This window comes from Stylophora pistillata, chromosome 9 (assembly GCF_964205215.1).
Source record: "Stylophora pistillata chromosome 9, jaStyPist1.2, whole genome shotgun sequence".
Classification (NCBI taxonomy): domain Eukaryota; kingdom Metazoa; phylum Cnidaria; class Anthozoa; order Scleractinia; family Pocilloporidae; genus Stylophora; species Stylophora pistillata.
Genome location: NC_142527.1, coordinates 11,912,019 through 11,931,500, shown reverse-complemented (window position 1 = coordinate 11,931,500; position 19,482 = coordinate 11,912,019). Strand labels below are relative to the sequence as shown.

The window sequence follows — 19,482 nt, the reverse complement described above, 5'->3', positions numbered from 1 at the left end:
GTTGCAAAATAAGTGAAAGAAAATTGAAACGTTCCTAGAGATCTGTAAAAGGAATCAAAACTAGGAAAAAGGAAGGCTGGAAACTTTTCAAACACAAAGCTTATTCAAGTACTTTAACATTATTTTTTAAGCTTAAAACTAAATACGTCTCTGTGCTTTTAAGACACCAGGACTTACTCGCTTGTGTAGTTGTTTGTAACTTTTTGGACAATATCGGCGACGAAGTCGCAAAAGCGGCAAAACAAAGAAAAACATTAATCGACTCTTCAGGGTTTATTGTGCTACAAGCACAGCTGGTTCTCTTTCTCGACTCTCAAAATAAATCTTTTTGCTTTATGATAAATCTTTCATTGACTGAGCCAAAATAATTATCAAAATCTCTTGACCAAGCCTATTCGGTCAAGATAGCTGGATTGGTCAGCGTCCTATTATTTTGACATCTGTCAATTTTACGCCAAAAGCACATCAGAATGGTTTGTAGTTGATACTTCTCGGCGTACGTCTCCAGCATATAAAAACACGCTGATTAAAATCAGCGAACGAGCCCGTAACACGCCATGAATTCTGGTCAGAGGATTCTCTGATGTAAAAGTTGTCACTTAAACATCTCACAGCGGATGCACAAGCGCAGTCAAACTATTGGAAGCTTATTACATTTTGGGCCAAATGTTATTGCATTTAGGACTTCATTAATTACATTTAGGACCAAATGTTTTTACATTTAGGACTTTATTACATCTAGGACTTTATTACATTCAGGACTTTATTACATTTAGGGAAGTTATTACATTTAAAACTCCAACAGAGTTTTCTCATTTTACTACTTTGTGAAAGGTATCCCGCAGTCGATTAGATAACTATATTTCCATAATGAAGATCTGAAGGTGTTAAACTAGATGCAAATTTGGTTTTTAGCATCACACCTGGCCACAAACTTCAAGTGCTAACTTTTAACGTTTCTTGAAACCGTAGCTTCGCTTATCTGGTGGAGACTCCAGCGAGTTACACATGTCTGACATTTGTAATGCAAGTAACCAGACTGTTGGTCTGATGACCGATGGTGGATGTACGCCACACATAGTCTCTACGGCCGAGAAAGCTGGTAAGCTGTTTGCGTACATAATAATTTTTGTGATGGCCCTCACTGGAAATATTCTCATAATCCACGTGCTTTTTAAAAGCAAGAGTTTGCAACGAAACATCAACCTTTTGATTCTGAATATGGCGATCTCGGATGTAATTATGCCAGTTTTCGCGATTCCTAGAAGAGTTGTAGAAATCGCTTTGGAATTACCCCAAGCCAAATGGTTACTTTCTGGAATAGCAGGAGAAATAACATGTAAGCTCCTGTGGTTCATGCACGATTTGTCTGGCGTGGTGTCTACTCTTACACTGGTTTTAATCGCCATGGAAAGGCTAGTGGCCGTCAGATTTCCACTCCGCGCCCAAATGGTCACGTACAGGTCGCGGGTGATTATGATGATGTTGACTTGGGTGGTTAGCGCAGCCTTTCATGCTCCATATTTCTACATCTTTAAACTACTTGACGTTAATTCTGAAGTGTACTGCATTGCAACCTGGGAACCCGCTTTTGAAGACCCGGCGACCGGGAAATTGTACATGAAATTTTTTTGTGTTTTGTTTATTTTAATTCCTCTCAGCCTTATAGGTGGCATATACACGGTTATAGTGGTTGTTTTACTAAGGCAAAGGAACGATATGAGAGGCGAGGTTCGCGGAGGAATCTCCCGCGATAAAATGTACAAAAATGTGCTGAAAATGGGTGTGATAATTTGCGTGATATTTGCCATTTGTTGGGCTCCAGTCAATATCAATGTGCTTCTTTTTACATTTGACCCGAACTCTAAAAATGTATGGTGCACTCCTCATGCATTTACATTTACATTCACTGCTGAGTTCCTTGTGTTCGCCAACACTGCTTTCAATCCGTTTGTATATTTTGGCTTTTTGAGAAATAATCGTCGTAGTTTGCGGGCTACCATATCTGGTTTGTTCCTTCAGTCAAGAATTCGGAATTCATTTGATAGATTCACCCCAAAACGTCGCGAAACGTTTGAGCTGACATCCATTCCTTGCGATGAAGCCGGATCAGTTCAAGTGGTCTCCTCAACAAAATTACACACCGCGTTTGAAGGTAAAGTTGGAGTTGCGGAAGGTGAGCAGCACCAATCGATATCGCTGGGGTGAATAGGGCTATTGTTCCAAGTAGCGTAAACGATACCTTTCTGAAAATAGGTGTCTAGCGCATGGTAGAAGTATCTACCCTACGGGGTCACATTGGTTTAGTTTGTGTTATTGTACGATCTGCTGGCAGTGTATTCTCCCAATCTGTCTTAACGTTTAATCCCAATGTTCCACCTATCCATTCTCGCATCCCGTGCTGACTACACAATGTTTTTGAACGCTAATAGTCATTCAATTGGATCTCTTTAAGTATCAAACAGTTCAAAACTGATAATTGTATTCGCATTTTTTTATTTCATCAGCAAAGAATTGTAAATATATTTCTTTCAGTTTTATAACATTGAGTTCAACCGTTGCCAATTCCCATTGACATGTATTCACGCATTTGTCAATGTCATTGTCTCTACTCTGAAAAATTTAAAAAGTGTGTGTTTTGGAAAGATCTGTACCCTCTCATTTAAATTCAGGTTTCTCATTTTCTTATCAATCATTTAAAAAAGTTTATTTATATCATCTCTGGCTTCCTGAGAAGCGACCTCTCGTTAATTTTTTTAAAGGTGTCAAGGTCACTTTTGGAGGCGCGGTGGCCTCATGTTAGTGCACTCGACTCCGAGTGCTTGTTGTTCTCTTTTAAGTGTCAGGGAGATCCTGACACTTAAAAGAGAAACACAAGTTTCACGACATGTTTTCTTACATTTTCTGGTTGTTCTTAACTTGCATCGCATGTAATATCAATTGAATACATGTACTTAATTTCTATCAACTTTATCCAAATTTTAATTCGGAATTACAAATATTTAGTACGCGTAAGGAAAAAGTATATGCCGAACTCAGTTTGTTTGTATTGTTTCGTTTGAATACACTTTTCACACTGTTTCCACTGTAATGCATTGTTCCAAGCCATGATGATTTTTTCCCCTAAAAACGAATCATTTTAAGCTTGATCGCGATGAAAGCCATTTGCAATTGATCCTGTTGCTTTTGCTTTTTGTTTGAAATTATTCAAATGAAATGCGAATTAAAAATGAGAATTCAGGAGCACGAGTGGCGTAGTGATAAGAACGCTAAGTGGCTCTTCTTGTCCACTGTTTCCAGGTCGAATTGAAATTTCAATTTTGGCTTTTGTGGAAGGAGGAAACCAGAAGACCTGCAGAAAAACCCTCGGAGCAAGGACAAGAGCCAACCGAAAACTCAACCCACATATGACACCTGGGACCCGTTTCTCGAAAGTCCCGCTAACTTAACGGGCCAGTGAAGCTGTTCTGTTTTCATTCAAGATGGGAATTTCAAAAGTTTTGAAAATGATACAATAAAACTATCAGCTAAAGAAATAAAAAGGACTGGTTTGGATGTCATAATCTGCTTTCCCATCTTTTAGATTTTTATTTTAAAAGATGGCTTCGGGCCCGTTAAGTTACCGGGACTTTCGAGAAACGGGCCCCAGCAGGCCCGGGAATCGAAACCGGGGCACGTTTCTCGAAAGTCCCGGTAACTGAACTGGCCCGTAAAGCTCTTCTGTTTTTATTTAAAAGTTTTGAAAATAATACAATACCACTATAAGCCAAAGAAACAAAATAGACTGGGTTGAGTGCCAGAAGCTGCTTTTCTATCCTTTAAATTTTGATTTGAATACATGGCTTTGGACCGTTATGATATCGGGACTTTTGGAAAAACGGGCCCCAGCGCCACTGTGCTGGCAGAAGAGCGTTCTTATCACTGCGCCACTCGTGCTCCTTTGCGATTTTTTTTCCCTCTAAAATCCACCAAATCTAAAGTTTCATCGAGATCGATGCTCCTTGCATTCCAATTTTTCTTACTGCTTTTCCTTATTGGTTGAACTCCTTTTGTTTTTATTTTCTCATCGAATTATGATAACTTGACTGTCGTCAGTCAAACCGAAAAACCCTTGATTGCGTTGACGCAAAAATTAACCGGTAAGCCAGAAAAATAAATGCGAACGCGCAACTTCAAATTAAGCGCTATTCTTACCTTTCCTGAGGCTGACACAAAGGAGAATGCTGATACAAGCTCTTCCTTGTTTACAATGGACGCTGATTTGCCATTTGGTCAATGAAACTTTCTCGAAATGAGCAGTTAACTTTGTTTGTCGTCATAGAGACTAACTGCATCCACTAATGACGTTTCATGATCGAGCGCGTGTATCTGCATAATAACACCTAAGAAAGGGTTAGCGTGCAGCCATTGAGTTATGGATGCACGCAGGAGGTTGCTAAGGACGAAAGAAGCGTAAGAGTCGCACGAGGCGATAGCCGAGTGCGACTGTAGCTTCTTGAGTTCTTGAGTGCTTAGCAAACCTCCCAAGTACATTCATAACTCGATGGTTGCACGCTAAGCATTTCTTTTATAACATTGGGACTTTCGAACATCTTTCGTTTCGTGTATAAATATTTAATTGTTCAACCAGTTGAATAAGCTCCTGCTCGCTCAAGTTCGCAAATCTCGAACTCTTAGCTAGAGGCCCGTCAAAAAAATGGAGCTCGAAATTTGGCAGCTCGCAAGAATTATCTTCCTTATCTCCGGAGAAATTATAGGATTTTTTCATATTTCACGAGCAAGAAACCCACAAAAAACAGGAATTATGTTGCAAGAAGTGGCAACATCGACGAAAAAAGTTGTCATGAAAAAAAAAAAGCAAAACAAACTGACGTCAGCGTGCAACCCACGGGAAACTGGATCGAGCGTATTAGCCAATCAGAGCGCGCGCTTTTGTAAAGGTACGTTATAATATCTGTTCACGTGACTTTGTCAACCATATAAAATAGTTGAAAAAGAAAAAAAGAAACCATACCAAAAATGGAGAGAACGCAATGAAGTGATAAATATTTGGATTTTTAATAAACTGATATTCAATTGTCTTCTATTGACATTAGACTCTCTTTGAGTCTGTTTGAGTCTGAAATAAGAACTTCGTAACTCGTTTTGGAGGAAACACTAAAATGGAAGTCAAATTGAATTGCAGGGTCTGATTTGATTTGGATTTTTGTCAGGACAGAGTTCATTTGTCTTAAATAAAACCTGCACTGTGATTTTCCTAGCTCATCATCGAATAGTAAAGCATTGCAGGCCGGGATCCAAAAGTCTGATGTTCGAATCCTTATGGGGACCTGAATTTTTTCTTTGTCCCCCTTTCGTTACATCACATATCTTCTCTTATGTTACAATCGAGCCCAAAATGTACCATCTTTACTATTAGCTCATGTACTGTAAAGACATTTAATAAAACTTAACCTGTTGACCGTTTGTTTTAAAGGAGCCTAAATGTTTGTAGTTTCATTGTCGAAGTATTCCGAAGAAATAACTCGCAATACGATTGGGAATTAATCTCGATGACTCCAAAGCTAACTTTGCCGCTCGAATCAGCTAAAGATTTTTTTGTTTGAGTCGAGTATCATAGTAGCATGCCGGATTTCCTCGAACAAGCGCCCGCGTTCTCATAACCGCCTTCCTCCAAATAAGCGCCCATCCTCTTGGCCATAATGTCAAACAAGGGCCCCCTCCTCCCTCCCTCTCTAAATATTAGCTATACAACAACAACAAAAAGACTTCGTTTGCGCCTTTCTCACTTCGACCATAGCGGATACATTACAGGGGAGTTTTTTTTTTTTGGTTTTGTTCATACACCACTTTCATAAATGGATGCCGGATTGATATTGTTTTGCTTAAATTCAAATTAGCCCCACTAGCCTCGCTTGAGATAATGTATTCTTTTGAATTTTGAACTGGAGAACGAGGTCAGAAAGGCTCATTTAAATTTAAACAAAAGAATATTAATCCGGCAGCCATTTATGAAAGTGGTCAATTTCCGGTTATTTTTGTATCCATTTGGGGAAAAAAAATCCCCCCTTGCTTAAAATTTTGCTTGCAGTTAGGCACTCAGTGAGGATACATAAAAATGGCCTTTTTAAAGGTTACTGCACTTTTGTTGCCATGGTAATAACGGCCGCTTGCTCTAGGCCAAGGGTCTCATTTTCAGAGTAACAAAATAATCACCAAGAAAGTGTAGAAAGTTTATATCTCTATCATGCTCAATACAACATTACAAATTGGTACTTCTACCATACATATAATAGTGACATCGATCATCTTTACTCTGATGTATTTAATTTTACGTGAGAGTAAATGTAAACACACTAATCGATCATATATCTCGGTACAGTTTCGGTCATTTTTAATGTAGGGTAAAACAGAGAAAACGTTTATCTGAATTTACAGGTATCCGGGAACTAAAAATATGCATCTAGTTGGTTATGATATTTTAGTTTTAGATATGTAAAAATCTACGCGGGCTGGCCTCTACGTTTCATAGGGGAAAACTGCGAACGAAGCTCGAAAATTAGATATTGCACTGATATTTTGGCGATTGTCACATCCAGTGTTCTCAACAACTAAAATTTTCGACAAAAGGAATTTACTTAGCTTTGAAAAAAATTTGTCTTCTAAGCAGCATTCAAAGAAAATTATCGTTTCTTGCTGTCTTCATTTAAAAATTAAAAGGCAGTCCATGACTGCGGTGCCTACTGTTGAATAGTTTTAGAGTATTCTTGGTTTTCACGTGACGACGTCAAAGTAAAGAACCACGGTTGCTGCACGTCAACGAATTCCTTAAGACCATACTGTCTTAAAATGACCTTTACCTCGATATGAAACCGATTAGGGGTTATGTTTGTTCTTGAATCAAACAGACTGCATTCGCTGGCAGGATCTACTAAAGAGGCAGTTGTGGTCAGTGCATATCATACATTTTCCACATAGTGATGTTGGATAACCGCTTCCTTTACAATACCATTATAGCAATAGTGGTCGAGGCGTAGTACCGTTTCTGATTAATAAGCAGAAGCGCAGCCCTGTGTCATACTGATGTCCTAGCTTACAGCATTCTGACATTTTTTGTGACTTGCTACAGAACACACTTACGGCAACGTGGAATCTAATTATTTCATACAATGAAGAAGCAAGATGTTGTTAATGGCGACGTCATCTATGCGTCTGTCGTTCATTAGATCATTGGTAAAAACCAATCAAAATGCGGCTATGATCAAATTAGGCTATATTATAGAAGAGGATGGATGATCAGAACTACACATTTTTTAGATACAAATTCAGCTTTGGGATATTTCCTCGTAAATTTCTTCATTGTGTCTCCCAGCGTTTCCTTTCTGAAACACTATATTATAATATCCGGGATTGCTGGGTTCTTTCTGTAACGACTGATACTCAGTAGGGTCTTGAGACTGCTCGTTCAAAGACCTGGGTTTGAGTTCCATATATAAAGTTGTTTCTGAAACTTGTTGATCCGCTAATTGTTGATCAGGGGAAGGTCTGACACCGTCAAAGTCAACCTCTTCTTTACTTAGTACCCTTCTATTGGGAACAGCTCGTCTCCGCTGCCATATGAACACACCATTCGTAATGATCAACACAACCACAATGCAAGACAATGCGATAACACTAACGAGAAGGATGCTTTGTGTACCTGGCCAAAATGAAACAAACAAACTATCGAACACTTAAAACACAACCTGGCTAACTAAAAATTGCTAATATTCCGCACAGTTTCTTTGTTTCAAGGCAATAATGTTTCTTTTCTGCACATTCAGTACTTCGAAACGTGAACACAGTCTCAAGCTATCTTGCGTCGTCCCTTTAGATCTTTCTTTACTATTTCCACAAATTCCCCAAATTCCTGCAAATTTTGTTGCATCCTACAAATTTTCTTGAAGATTTTTTTGAGTCAAATACAATATGTATGACCCCCAAAATCTAGAGCCAACGGTATTTAAGAAACCACACCACATTTTAGCCTTGGCCCTTCTAACCATTGGTTGTTCTGTTTCAAGTTAGTTACCACCCAACTGGCCAATTTTGATACACGGAGGATCGACCTGCACTACTTAATAAAATAGTTCCCTAACTGGAGATAGGAAAGGTATCTTCACACTGAACAACATCAGCGTCTGAGACCATATATAATTAAACCTGTATAAACAAGTATCATCACTAGCCTGAAAACACCAAATGAGACTGGAGAGTAGTAGGTTTTCTAAAACTTTTAAGACGAAAAGGTTTAAGCACGTTCGAATAGGGAGAAAAAGTAATTACCGTCACCATCTTGATTATCGCTCGGAACAAACAGAGTGATTTTATACTCTGTGGAGCCATAGCCATTTGTAACGTGACACACATACTCCCCATAATTTTGAGCATCCCGTGGCGTGACAATGATACTATTATTCATTAACTTGATGTTATGACTAGTTGGAACTTGGCCATCTTTCGTCCAAGTGTAGTTAAATGGAAAGTTGCTTGTTGCTTGACATGAGAGAAAACACGGAGTTTTCTTTTCACATATCACCAAGGAAGGGGAGAATTCTTTTACAATGCTGGGTGGTACTGTGTGTGAAGAAAACAAAAGGTAATGAGGCCAAAATAAATTCAAGCAATTTAACCTGTAATGAAAATCCTGCAGGGAAGATCCAAGGACACTACCATGATGTGCTTTTAGCCTGTAGATTATAAGTAGTTTCCTCGGGGGTTTTTGTTGTTATTTTTCACCATTTCTTCTCACTTTTGGACATTTTGGTTGTATTCAGTCCACAGAGTGATTCGTTAGTGACCTGCCAACAACTGCGTGAGTAAGGTTGCGAACCAGTTGTGAAGGTGACGATCTTCTTGCTTTGAAGAACTTCAGCCGGTCATCACTTTTGGCAAAACTTAGCCACCTCTTTCACTTTTAAGTATTATTTAGGTATTAGTATACCTAACAAGACAACTCCAATTCTACGGATCTACTTAAGCAAGTTGATTATTATGCAATTTTTTTGAAAAGGTTACACGAAAACCAGTTTCTACGTACCAGCAACGATGAGTGTCGTAGCTCTACGGCTCCCTCCAAATATGTTCATTGTTTTGCATTCATAAACGCCACAGTCACCAAGAGCAACATCTTCTATAATAAGTATTTTGCCGTTTTTCTTGAACTGAGCGCGAGGTATACTGGTGAGTCCATCTTTAGTCCAGGTAACAGAAGCTTCAGAGTCTCCACTCACCTCACAGGTCAACACTGCTAGTTCGCCAATTACTGTAATGGTTCTTTTTGGGAGGTCTTCGATGATAGGATTACCTGAGTTTTGATAAAAATGGATGAAAAACTCCTTCCAAAAGCTCACCCTAAAGGTTAAAAAGCAACATGAAGGCTTGCCTTCAACTTACCTATTGTCTGCACCATAACAGGTATGCTGTAGGGTCCAGGCCCCGCAGCAGTGTCGCCTCTAACAGACACTTCATACTTGGCACATAAATAGAGTCCAGTCACGAGAATGTAAGTGGAGGTGGTGTTAATAGTTGAAGGATATGTAGACTGGCTATGCGTACAGTTTTCTAGTAAACTGATTCTAACTTCATAATTAACGATAAAACCATACGCTACTTCTCGTGGTAGTCCAACCCAAGTGATATTTATTTTTTTGGAGTTAACTGCAGAAGAAGATATGCCTTCTGGTCCACGAATGGGCTCTATTTAACGAACACGAGAAACAATTTTCATAATATAAGATTAATCTTGGATGAAAAGTTAATCCAACGTCAAATTAGAATGTAACTCCTTTACAATATTCCCAAATGAAAAAGAATGACACAAAAATATGCTCAAAATGTTAGACTTAAAATCACCCTGGAAGAGATAATTAAAAGGTCTGATCCAAAAAGGAAATGCAAAACAAAAAGGAAGAAAAAGCGGCAAAGAAAAAAACATGTTACTAATTCTTAGTTAAAATTAAATTATTGTGCCTTAGATAACAACAGAGATAATTGGCAATTTATGCTATGCAACATCTAAAATTGTATAATGTAGTAAGAACGTTTAAATGGATTAAACACACTCTAAGAGATTAATAGTAATGCAAGATACTGCTACTCATGGTGAGCAGATCAGATCAAACAGAAAAAAATTGATCTCAATCATCAAGTTATTCAAAACGCGAACAAGGATCGTACAGATGAGGTCACTACGGGTTGTTTCTCAGGTGTGTTGAGATTCATAAAAACCTACCATATTCCTTGGACATTACAGTTTTCGTCCTATTTGGTCCAGGTACAATAGTCACGGCTCTGACGTGAAACTGATAAATCACTCCACCCAGTACATCGACTGTGTAATTTAATGCATCTTTTTCTATTCCAGGAATAATTTTTGGTGCACCTCCACCGTGACTGTAAAACAAAGTGTAACCCTTTATAAATCCATTTGGATTTGCTGGCTTGCTCCAGGTCAAGGTTATTCTTGGACCATGCAAATTGCTGGGTGGTACATCAACAGAAGAAAATGACATAGGCGCACTAGGAGCTGAAGGAATAACAATAATATGATTATTGATAAAAGAGTGATACAGATAATTAGAACTATTGCAGCATGATGATGAAATGTTTTATAATAGATGGCTCTTTCTTGTAACTAATCTAAAAGTCAATTAATTACTGGTCTATTGGAGAAACTAAACGTGTCAACTCATGGAAGGAAACAATTGTAAGTTCAATATTCTGTATCAAAGACTAAGGAGGATCCCTTGTTTATACGGAAGAGAAGTTAAATTGAAGGGGCAAGTTGAAGTATTTGAGCCTGGAGTCTACGTGTGAAAGCCATCTAGCTTAGTTAATCAGTGATATAAAGGATGTAATACTGCATTATTTTGGTGTTATGGTAACTGGCTGTTTCAACACAGATAATCCAAAAATAAATGCAGGTTCGTATTTACTTTTTATTAATGATATGTTGAACACTTAGCACTGTTAAAAACTTCAGCTGACAAAGAACAAAAATTGTTTTTGGGTGATTAATGTTATATGGAACTTACTATTCAGTTATTTATTTCCCTATTTATTTATTTATTTATTTATTTAATCAACAGTAATCATCTGTAGATTTCGTATTTGAACCTCAAGTATTAGTCTAATTCAAAATACATGTATAAATAATTTAACTAATTACAGAATTTAATCCTAATCTTGTGTTTACTTCTATCAATGAATTAGAGTCACCCAGTCAGTTTAGCCCTGACGTTATTTAGGTTGACCAGTCACAGACTGTACTTTTAATTTACACAATAAAAACGATAATAATTTGTTTTTTGTATGGTACAACTAAGGTTATATTGTCATTCTTTTCCTTGTTTTTCTAACATGTAATTATTAATGAAAAGTCTTTTGAAAGATATGGAAGTGGCTTTACCGTATTCCTTTGTAGCTACAGTTATCGTCCCATTAGGTCCAGGTTTAATACTCACAGCTCTGACGTGAAACTGATAAATTACTCCAGCCAACACATCGACTGTGTAATTCAATGTATCTTTGTCTATTTTAAAAATAATTTTTGGTGCTCCTCCACCGTGACTGTAAAATAGAGTGTAACCCCTTATTATTCCATTTGGATTTGCTGGCTTGCTCCAGGTCAAGGCCAATCTTGGACCCTGAAAATTGCTGGATGGCACATCAGCAGAAGACAATGATATAGGTGCACTTGGAGCTGAAGGAATAAAGATAATGTGACAATCAATAAAGAAAGATACAGAAAATCATTGCATGCATGTGTATCAAATAACAATAAGTATCAATTAATGCTGTCAACCTACTAGCTAGAGACAACAATAAGAACACATTTGTGGGGTAAAGGGGTAGGGGATTAAGCCCTCCAGTCACAAAATAGCTGACATAACATGCTGGTCGGAAGCTAGTTAATTATGCGACAAAAGAGATGATAATTCTCTATCAAGGGTGATAATCCCTTGGCCGCCAGAGGGGTAGTAATCCCCTCTTGGAGGTGATAATCTTCCGGGATCCTCCAAGTTCCCATGGCAACGTATAGAGGCTAGTGGTACCGATGCCCAAAATAAATAGCTGCCAGGAGTCTCTGGATGAAAGTGTGACCAGCATGGGAGCACTTAATCCCGAACTCTGGTTTATTAAACATTTTTTCTTGAGACAACAGTTCTTAATTATTAATATGTGAGAAACTCTAACATCATGTATAACAGCCAATAATGGCTAAAAAATAACTTCAACCTATTGACATCGGTAGGAGTCAAATTGTCAAAGTTTGTGTCCTTCGATAATGTTTTAACTGATATTAGAATGAAACGTAGTAAAGTCTTTTCATTACATTGAATACTAGTCATTGTCAAGTGCTATCAATAGGAAAGGGTGGGAGGGAATTATTTATCCTTGTGATCTGAATTACTGTAACAAATCACTGAACCGAAGCAGGCATGCTAAGCACAGTTTGATTGCCACAGAGAAAGAACAGCTGTGATTGGACAATAATTGGCTGCACGTGCAATCAATGCAAGCTTATCTGACCTTTGTACTCTTACTATTATTAGCACTTGACAATTGTTTTCTGTTTACTTTGCCCTTGTATGCTAGTAGTTTCATCATTAACTATAATTTATAATTTATAAATTTGCTTATCAAAACTATGCTGCAAAAATTTAGTGTAGTCGAACTTGCTTTAAGCAGCACCATCTTAAGCAGTCATGCTGTATTAAGCGGTTAGTTGTCCCGGTCCCAAAAATTGTTTCCCTTAATTACTGTAATTTTCACCACGCGGTCATCTCTATGAAGGGGTCGTGGTCATCCTTGACAGAGTCCCGAAGGCTTACTGCTTCATATTGACTGAACAAGCTTGGTTAATAAAGGATTTGTTATGTAGAAAAAAGATTTCGCTTTCATAAGAATCTAGAATGAATTGTTTATTTCGAGAGCCAGGAAAGAAAGCCGACAGTGTTTGTAACACAATGAACCCAGGAGGTTCGCTTAACTTTTTCTTAGTCTGTACTGTCTTCTTTCGCTTTTGTAACTTCGTTGCCGACATAGTCCAAAAGCTATAAAATTTGTAAGCCCGCTCCATGCACTTTTTTTCTTACGCGGGATCAAAGCTGGCAGTCCCGAACTGGCAAGATGGGTCCAGCTAGTCCTCTCGGGTAGCTAATCAGAAACAGGATTCGCTTCGTCTTACCCACGGCGCTGCCAGCTGTGTAATGAGAATTTATTACATCGCTCCGTGGGAAAGATGAAGCGAACACTACTACAACCTAAAATCGCGTATTCCCAACATTTTGAATAAACACTTTGTAAGCATTGGTCCCAGCCTAGCTAGCAAACTCCCCCCTTTTGAGAAACACTTTACCGAATACCTTGATAAAAACAAGTCACCCATTACTTCATTTTTCTTCGCGCCAATAGGCCCCAATAAAATTAAATAAGAAATTCTCTCTATGCCTCAAAACAAATCATACAAATTTTACTCGTTCCCTGTCAGCATACTTAAATATGCAAATGAAATCTTAAGTGAAGTTTTCCCAAATATCTTCAATAAGTCTATTGAACTTGGTACGTTCTCCTCTAAACTAAAAATGGCAAAAGTTCTACCAATCTTCAAATCTGATGATCAGACGGATCCCAACAGCTATAGACCAATTTCATTATTATCTTGTTTTAACAGAAGTTTTGAAAAACTTGTCTTCAAAAGGCTGAAATCTTTTATCGATGAAAGCAAAATCATAACTTCATCACAATATGGTTTCAGACAGGGTCCCTCAACGGAGCATGCAATTCTTGATATTGTTAATGCTATTCAATCAAATATGGATGCAGGCAAGTTCTCCTGTGGTGTCTTTGTTGACCTAAAGAAAGCTTTTGACACCGTTGATCATGGTATTTTGCTTAAAAATTAGCATATTAAGGATTTTGGGGGTTAATTAACGATTGGTTCAGATCTTATCTACACGAGAGAACGCAAGTGACGGTAGTTGGAAATAGGTCGTCTAATAAGCCAATTATTACTTGTGGAGTTCCTCAAGGTTCAGTTTTAGGACCATTGCTCTTTCTCCTGTATGTTAACGACATTTGCTACAGCTCAAAGAAATTGAAATTTTATTTATTTGCTGATGACAAAAATATTATTTATAGCCACAAAGACCTCAAAAATCTTGAAAAAGAAATGAATGTCGAACTAAATAATGTGTATCAGTGGCTTGTATCTAACAAATTAACCCTTCATCTCGAAAAAACTAATTTCGTAATTTTTCACCCTTTCCCAAAACGCCTTCCTTTTCTTCCCACAATATACATTAACGATAGCCAAACAAATGCATTAACTCACCTGAAATATAAAGACGATGTGAAATATATCGGTGTCCTAATCGATTATAAACTGTCATGGAAAAACCATATTGACTCTGTAATATTGAAACTTAGCAAAACCATTGGATTACTGTCTAAGATAAGGCATTTTGTTCCTTTCCATACTCTTAGTATATACAACTGCCTTGTTGTTCCTTATTTACGATACGGTTAAATTGCATGGGGACAAACTGGCAAAACTAAATTACATAAGCTTTTGATCCTCCATAAACGTACTCTCCGTTTCATATGTTTCGCTGACAGGTATCAGTCACGCCATTCCTCTGTTCCTTTGTGCAAAGACTTTACCTACTCACTTTACGTATCATAAATTGCTAGCTGAGACAATGCATGATGTAAACAATGATGTTATTCCTTCACAATTGAAGGATTTGTTCATCCCTACTGCAAAAAGTTATTCATATAATACGCGATCTTCAGCCTCCAACAACTTTTACATTAAGAAATCAAACCTGGAAATTGAACGAAAATAGTTTTCAAGAATCGATGCAAAACTGTGGAATGAGATACCAACTAAGCTTTGAACACTACCAAAATTAATCTTGAAAAGAAAAACTCGTACAATCTTGTTCAATATATTAGAATAAGAAGACTCCTACGAAGATTTAGAATCGATAATCCCTAAAGTTAGTAAATACTCTTGGTAGCTATCACCTTTGTCTCGCCCATCCTACCTTATCCATTTTATCTTTTGTATTCACTCACAACATAATGCGCTGTCAACTTGAATTAACCACATAGTTGTTTCGGTCCGTAGACTTAATTTGTTTTCTTATTTACCATCTATTTATTCATCTTTAGTTTTAATTGTATTTTCCTCTTCTTTTACTATTTATCCTGGCCCGCCTCGATTAGCACTGCTATCTCCGGAGCCAGGGGAATAAGGATTTATTGTTTTTGTTATTGTTAAATAAACGTGTTATATAAAAAAAAAGAATCCTTTGTTCTGATTGGCTACCCGAGCGGGCAAGATGAGCCAATCTTGCCCGCTTTGGATTTCCCGTACTGATCCCGCGCAAGAAAAAAACTGAATTAGAACTACGTTGGCGATGGAAGCGCAAAGAGCGGCAGAAGATAGTCAAAGTAAAGAAAACAGAAACGACTCTCGTGAGTTTGTTGTGCTACAAACAACACACTTGGCTTTCTTTCCTGGCTCTCGAAGTAAACAAGTATTTCTTAATTCTTAATAAAGCGAAATCTTTTTGTAACATAATAAATCCTTTATTAACCACGCTTGTTCGGTCAAAATGGCTGGATATTAGCCGAGTTCTTTTTCGCGTTTTTATGGACCTCGACTTTGTATCGGTCCGTAAAAATGCGAAAAAAGAACTCGGCTAATAAGCTTGGTTAATAACGAATAGATACTACCGCCCCATTTTGGTGTGAAAGAAACTGGCTCCTTTTTTTTAGGAAGGAATAATCTAAAATTTAAATAAATTCAGGTTCATCTGAGCAAATATCTCAAGTCACGAATGGAAACTACTAAAACTTGGCAAAATTGAAGATCGTGTTCATACAAAGAAAAAATATTATTGAGGAGGCAAGGTGAGGTAGTTGAACCTGGAGTTAACGTTTTGAAAGCCAGCTCCCTAAATGAACTTCATGTCAGCAGGTGTGATGGTAAAATTTATGTAAGTGCTGATTCTTACCATCTTCCATTGATTTTGCGAAAACAGTAGAAGTGTTTGGTCCATTACCAGCAGAAGTGAAGGCCAATACTTGAAATCCATATTCAGTGAATTCATCAAGTTTGTCAACTCTCGTTGATGTGTTTCCATTTTCAATAGTCAAGGATGTTGCCAAACCTGAGTCTTTCTCTTTAAAGAACAGTTTATATCCTGTGATGATTCCATGTCTGGAGTCTTCTAGTGGTAACTGCCATGAAAATGTAATACTGGTTGAAGAGTCCACAGTGACAATGAACTGAGAGGGAGTACCTGAAGGAGCTGCATTGGGGCAGTCATGTTTTAATCAGCATCTTTAATAAGGGAATTTTGGTACTCTTATTTCTAAGTCCAAATTTTTTCTATCTTTTAAAATGAGACTTGTGTATAGTGATTTACAACTCAAAAATGTAGGGTTACAAAGATTTGGGTAAACCAATTTTCAAACTATCAAAAATAATTAATTGAATCCCAATCATCTCCCTGTATAGGTAATGCATATTGCATAATTGAATATTTCGACATACCTTATTGTAACTTATTTTCAATTCGCAAAAACTGATTTTCGCTTTAACGAAACAGACATATTTTGCGGGACTTTATTCGCGATTTAATGAGAAAAATAAATTGTCACAATGCTTATATTTATTAATTAACAACGAGTCTCAATTGGCACAACTGATTTTAATTTTCCGTCAGTAGTTTTCGATCACATTGAACAAAACCATGCTGCAACAAAGCGAAACTGAAAACAGTTTGACATGTTCTTTTGCAGCAAAGCAGAGCCATGCAAGAGTACTTGACAATTTCCTCAAATGGATCCTTGGGAGTAAAAGCTGACACACCCCAGCAAATCCTGCTTTGTAACATCTTTAAGCAAAGTAGCACTTTCTCTCACTGCTAGCCAAGTATATTGAGTTTAGCATGATCACTTTTCGCGAAAACGTTGTTGTGCGGGCGAGAAAACTACATGTAGGTCTTGAGAAAGAAGTAACAATAAAGTATGTTGAAATAACATAAATAAAATGAATGGACCGGGAAAGGTGTCTTTCTATAAAATTTAGGAAGCCAGACACCTGGAAAATAAAAAGTTTGGAATGTTGATCATGTTAAGATCTTTCACATCAGAGATCAGGAAAATAAAGAGATCGAAAAAGTGTTCTCAGGACTGTTGATCTCCTCTTTGAGACTAAATAACATTCTAGTGCTATCTATAGTTTCCTGAGTTCCCAGAAATAGGAATTAGATAGAACCCTATTTCTTACCAGCCTCCTTTTTCTTCTTAAAAATGACTGTACTGTTTGGTCCATCCCCAACAGAAGAGAAGGCTAATATTTGAAATTTGTATTCTGTGTTCTTATCAAGCCTTGTGACCTCTTGAGTGCGAGTTGCCTGATTGTTAATGGGCTGCATGCCCACTGGCCCTAAAGAGCCCTTCTTTTTGTAGAACAATTTATATCCTGTGACGATTCCATTTCTGGAGTCTTCCGGTGGTAACTGCCAAGATGCTGTTATACTGGTAGAAGTGGTTGCAGTAAGATCAAAGCCACTAGGAGGCTGTGAAGAAACTACAACTGAGAGGTTGTATTATAAAAAATGATTATTATCGTACCGACAAACCGATGAAAATGTACAAGTATCTAGCTTTTTATTAAAGCCTTAAATTTTCTAGAAAACATAAAAAAGACTTGTTCTAACCATCTTCTTTTGTTCTCACAACAGCCACAGAGCTATTTGGTCCGTCCCCAATGGCAGTAAAGGCCAACACTTGAAATTCATATTCTGTGTACTTATAAAGACCATTGACAACCTTGTTTAAAGTTGATTCATTGTTGATAGGAAGGATAGTTCCAGACCCAGAGATGTCTTTACTTTTGTAAGACAGTCTAAATCCTATAATTATTCCATTTCTGGAGTCTGGTGGGGGAATTTTCCATGATGCTGCAACACCTGTAGAGGAGTTTGCAGTGACAGTGAAGTTAGATGGAGGTTGCGAAGGAGCTGCAATTGGGCAGTTAAAGTGTTTCAATTTGTTACATTAGCAGTAGAAATGTCTGAATAACTTCATGTCACATCTTAATTGAGACCCATAATCAAGTTGCAGCAATTCACAATATACGGCTTACAAATATTTTCATTATCTATGGACTGTCACATACCATCTTCCAGTGTTCTTTTCACCTCGACGGGGCTCTTCGGTCCATCACCATCAGATGTAAAAGCCAACACTTGAAAGCCATATTTTGTGTACTTATCAAGCCCAGTGATAAGTCTACTTAATGTTGATCCACTGCTGATAGTCAAGGTTGTTGCTGATCCTCCAGAACCTTTCTTTTTGTAGAACAGTTTAAACCCTGTGATGTTTCGTCCATGTCTGGTAAAGATTGGTGGCAACTGCCACGAAGCATTTATGCTGGTAGAAGAGCTCGCACTCAACTTGATGGCAGTGGGAGGTTGTGATGGAACTGAAATAAACAGCAGCAGTAGTGTGTTTTAATTCTTAGTTTCGTATGATGCACGATCCTCGCAGTACAGAGCGCTATTTAACCGCTATTAACTAACCGCCGCCTGGTTAGCTCAATTGGGAGAGCGCCGGACTGCTGTGCGGGAGGTCGAGAGTTCAATACCGGCCGGACCAATACTCAGGGTCTTAAAATTAATTGAGAAGAATATGCTTCCTTTCTTTAACATCAAGAAATGGTTAGATATTCTAGTCTTCTCGGATAGGGACGAATAAATGGAGGTCCCGTCTCCTGCAGGGTTTGGGGTAGGAGACGTTAATTTCCCACGCACGAGATTAATGTGTGATGGATGTCCTCCCTGGGGTGGGTTGGGTGGGTAGGTGAAATCGCTATGGACTAAACACGGCTGCCAGAGGCGCCTGTCTGATTTCAACCTTAAAATTGTAACTAAACACGTATGTTGTTTAGAGAAATAGAGACCTTTACCTTTACCTTTCCCTTTACCTATTTATGCAATAGCGAAAATCAGACCTGAAAAAAAAAAAAAAAAAAATCAGGCCTGTACGGGATTCGAACCACTGACCTCTGCGATACTAGTGCAGCGCTCTACCAATTGAGCTAACAAGCCAACTGAGAGCAGGTCGTAAAGTTGATTCGTAATAAACCCGTGATGATAAATCAGATACAATGAATATATGAAGTTCATATATTTTGAACTGCGGTATTAGATACGTATGATGCACGATCCTCGCAGTAGAGAGCGCTATTTATGCAATAGCGAAAATCAGACCTGAAAAAAAAAATCAGGCCTTTACGGGCTTCGAACCACTGACCTCTGCGATACTAGTGCAGCGCTCTACCAATTGAGCTAACAAGCCAACTGAGAGCAGGCCGTTAAGTTGATTCGTAATAAACCCGTGATGATAAATCAGATACGA

The 19,482-nt window shown here is 38.0% G+C and overlaps 2 protein-coding genes across 2 annotated transcripts; one reads left to right on the top strand and one right to left on the bottom strand.

The window, feature by feature from the left end:
• Positions 1-929: 929 nt before the first annotated feature.
• LOC148723320 (galanin receptor 2b-like) lies at positions 930-2,940 on the top strand. The gene has a single exon (XM_088733744.1). The coding sequence runs from the start codon at positions 1,009-1,011 to the stop codon at positions 2,206-2,208; it is 1,200 nt and encodes a 399-aa protein (XP_088589870.1). The 5' UTR covers positions 930-1,008; the 3' UTR covers positions 2,209-2,940.
• Positions 2,941-6,219: 3,279 nt separating this feature from the next.
• LOC111342917 (protein sidekick-2) lies at positions 6,220-18,575 on the bottom strand (the record flags this gene model as incomplete). Its single annotated transcript, XM_088734421.1, has 9 exons — positions 6,220-7,699; positions 8,326-8,616; positions 9,080-9,424; positions 10,274-10,567; positions 11,450-11,743; positions 16,068-16,364; positions 17,348-17,656; positions 17,781-18,083; positions 18,242-18,575. Coding segments are annotated over 9 exons (2,841 nt in total), but the record flags the coding sequence as incomplete, so codon positions are not given.
• Between the last annotated feature and the right edge of the window lie 907 nt (positions 18,576-19,482).

Coding starts and splice junctions, on each gene's coding strand:
- LOC148723320 (XM_088733744.1), top strand. CDS start 1,009: ATGTCTGACATTTGTAATGCAAGTAACCAGACTGTTGGTCTGATGACC.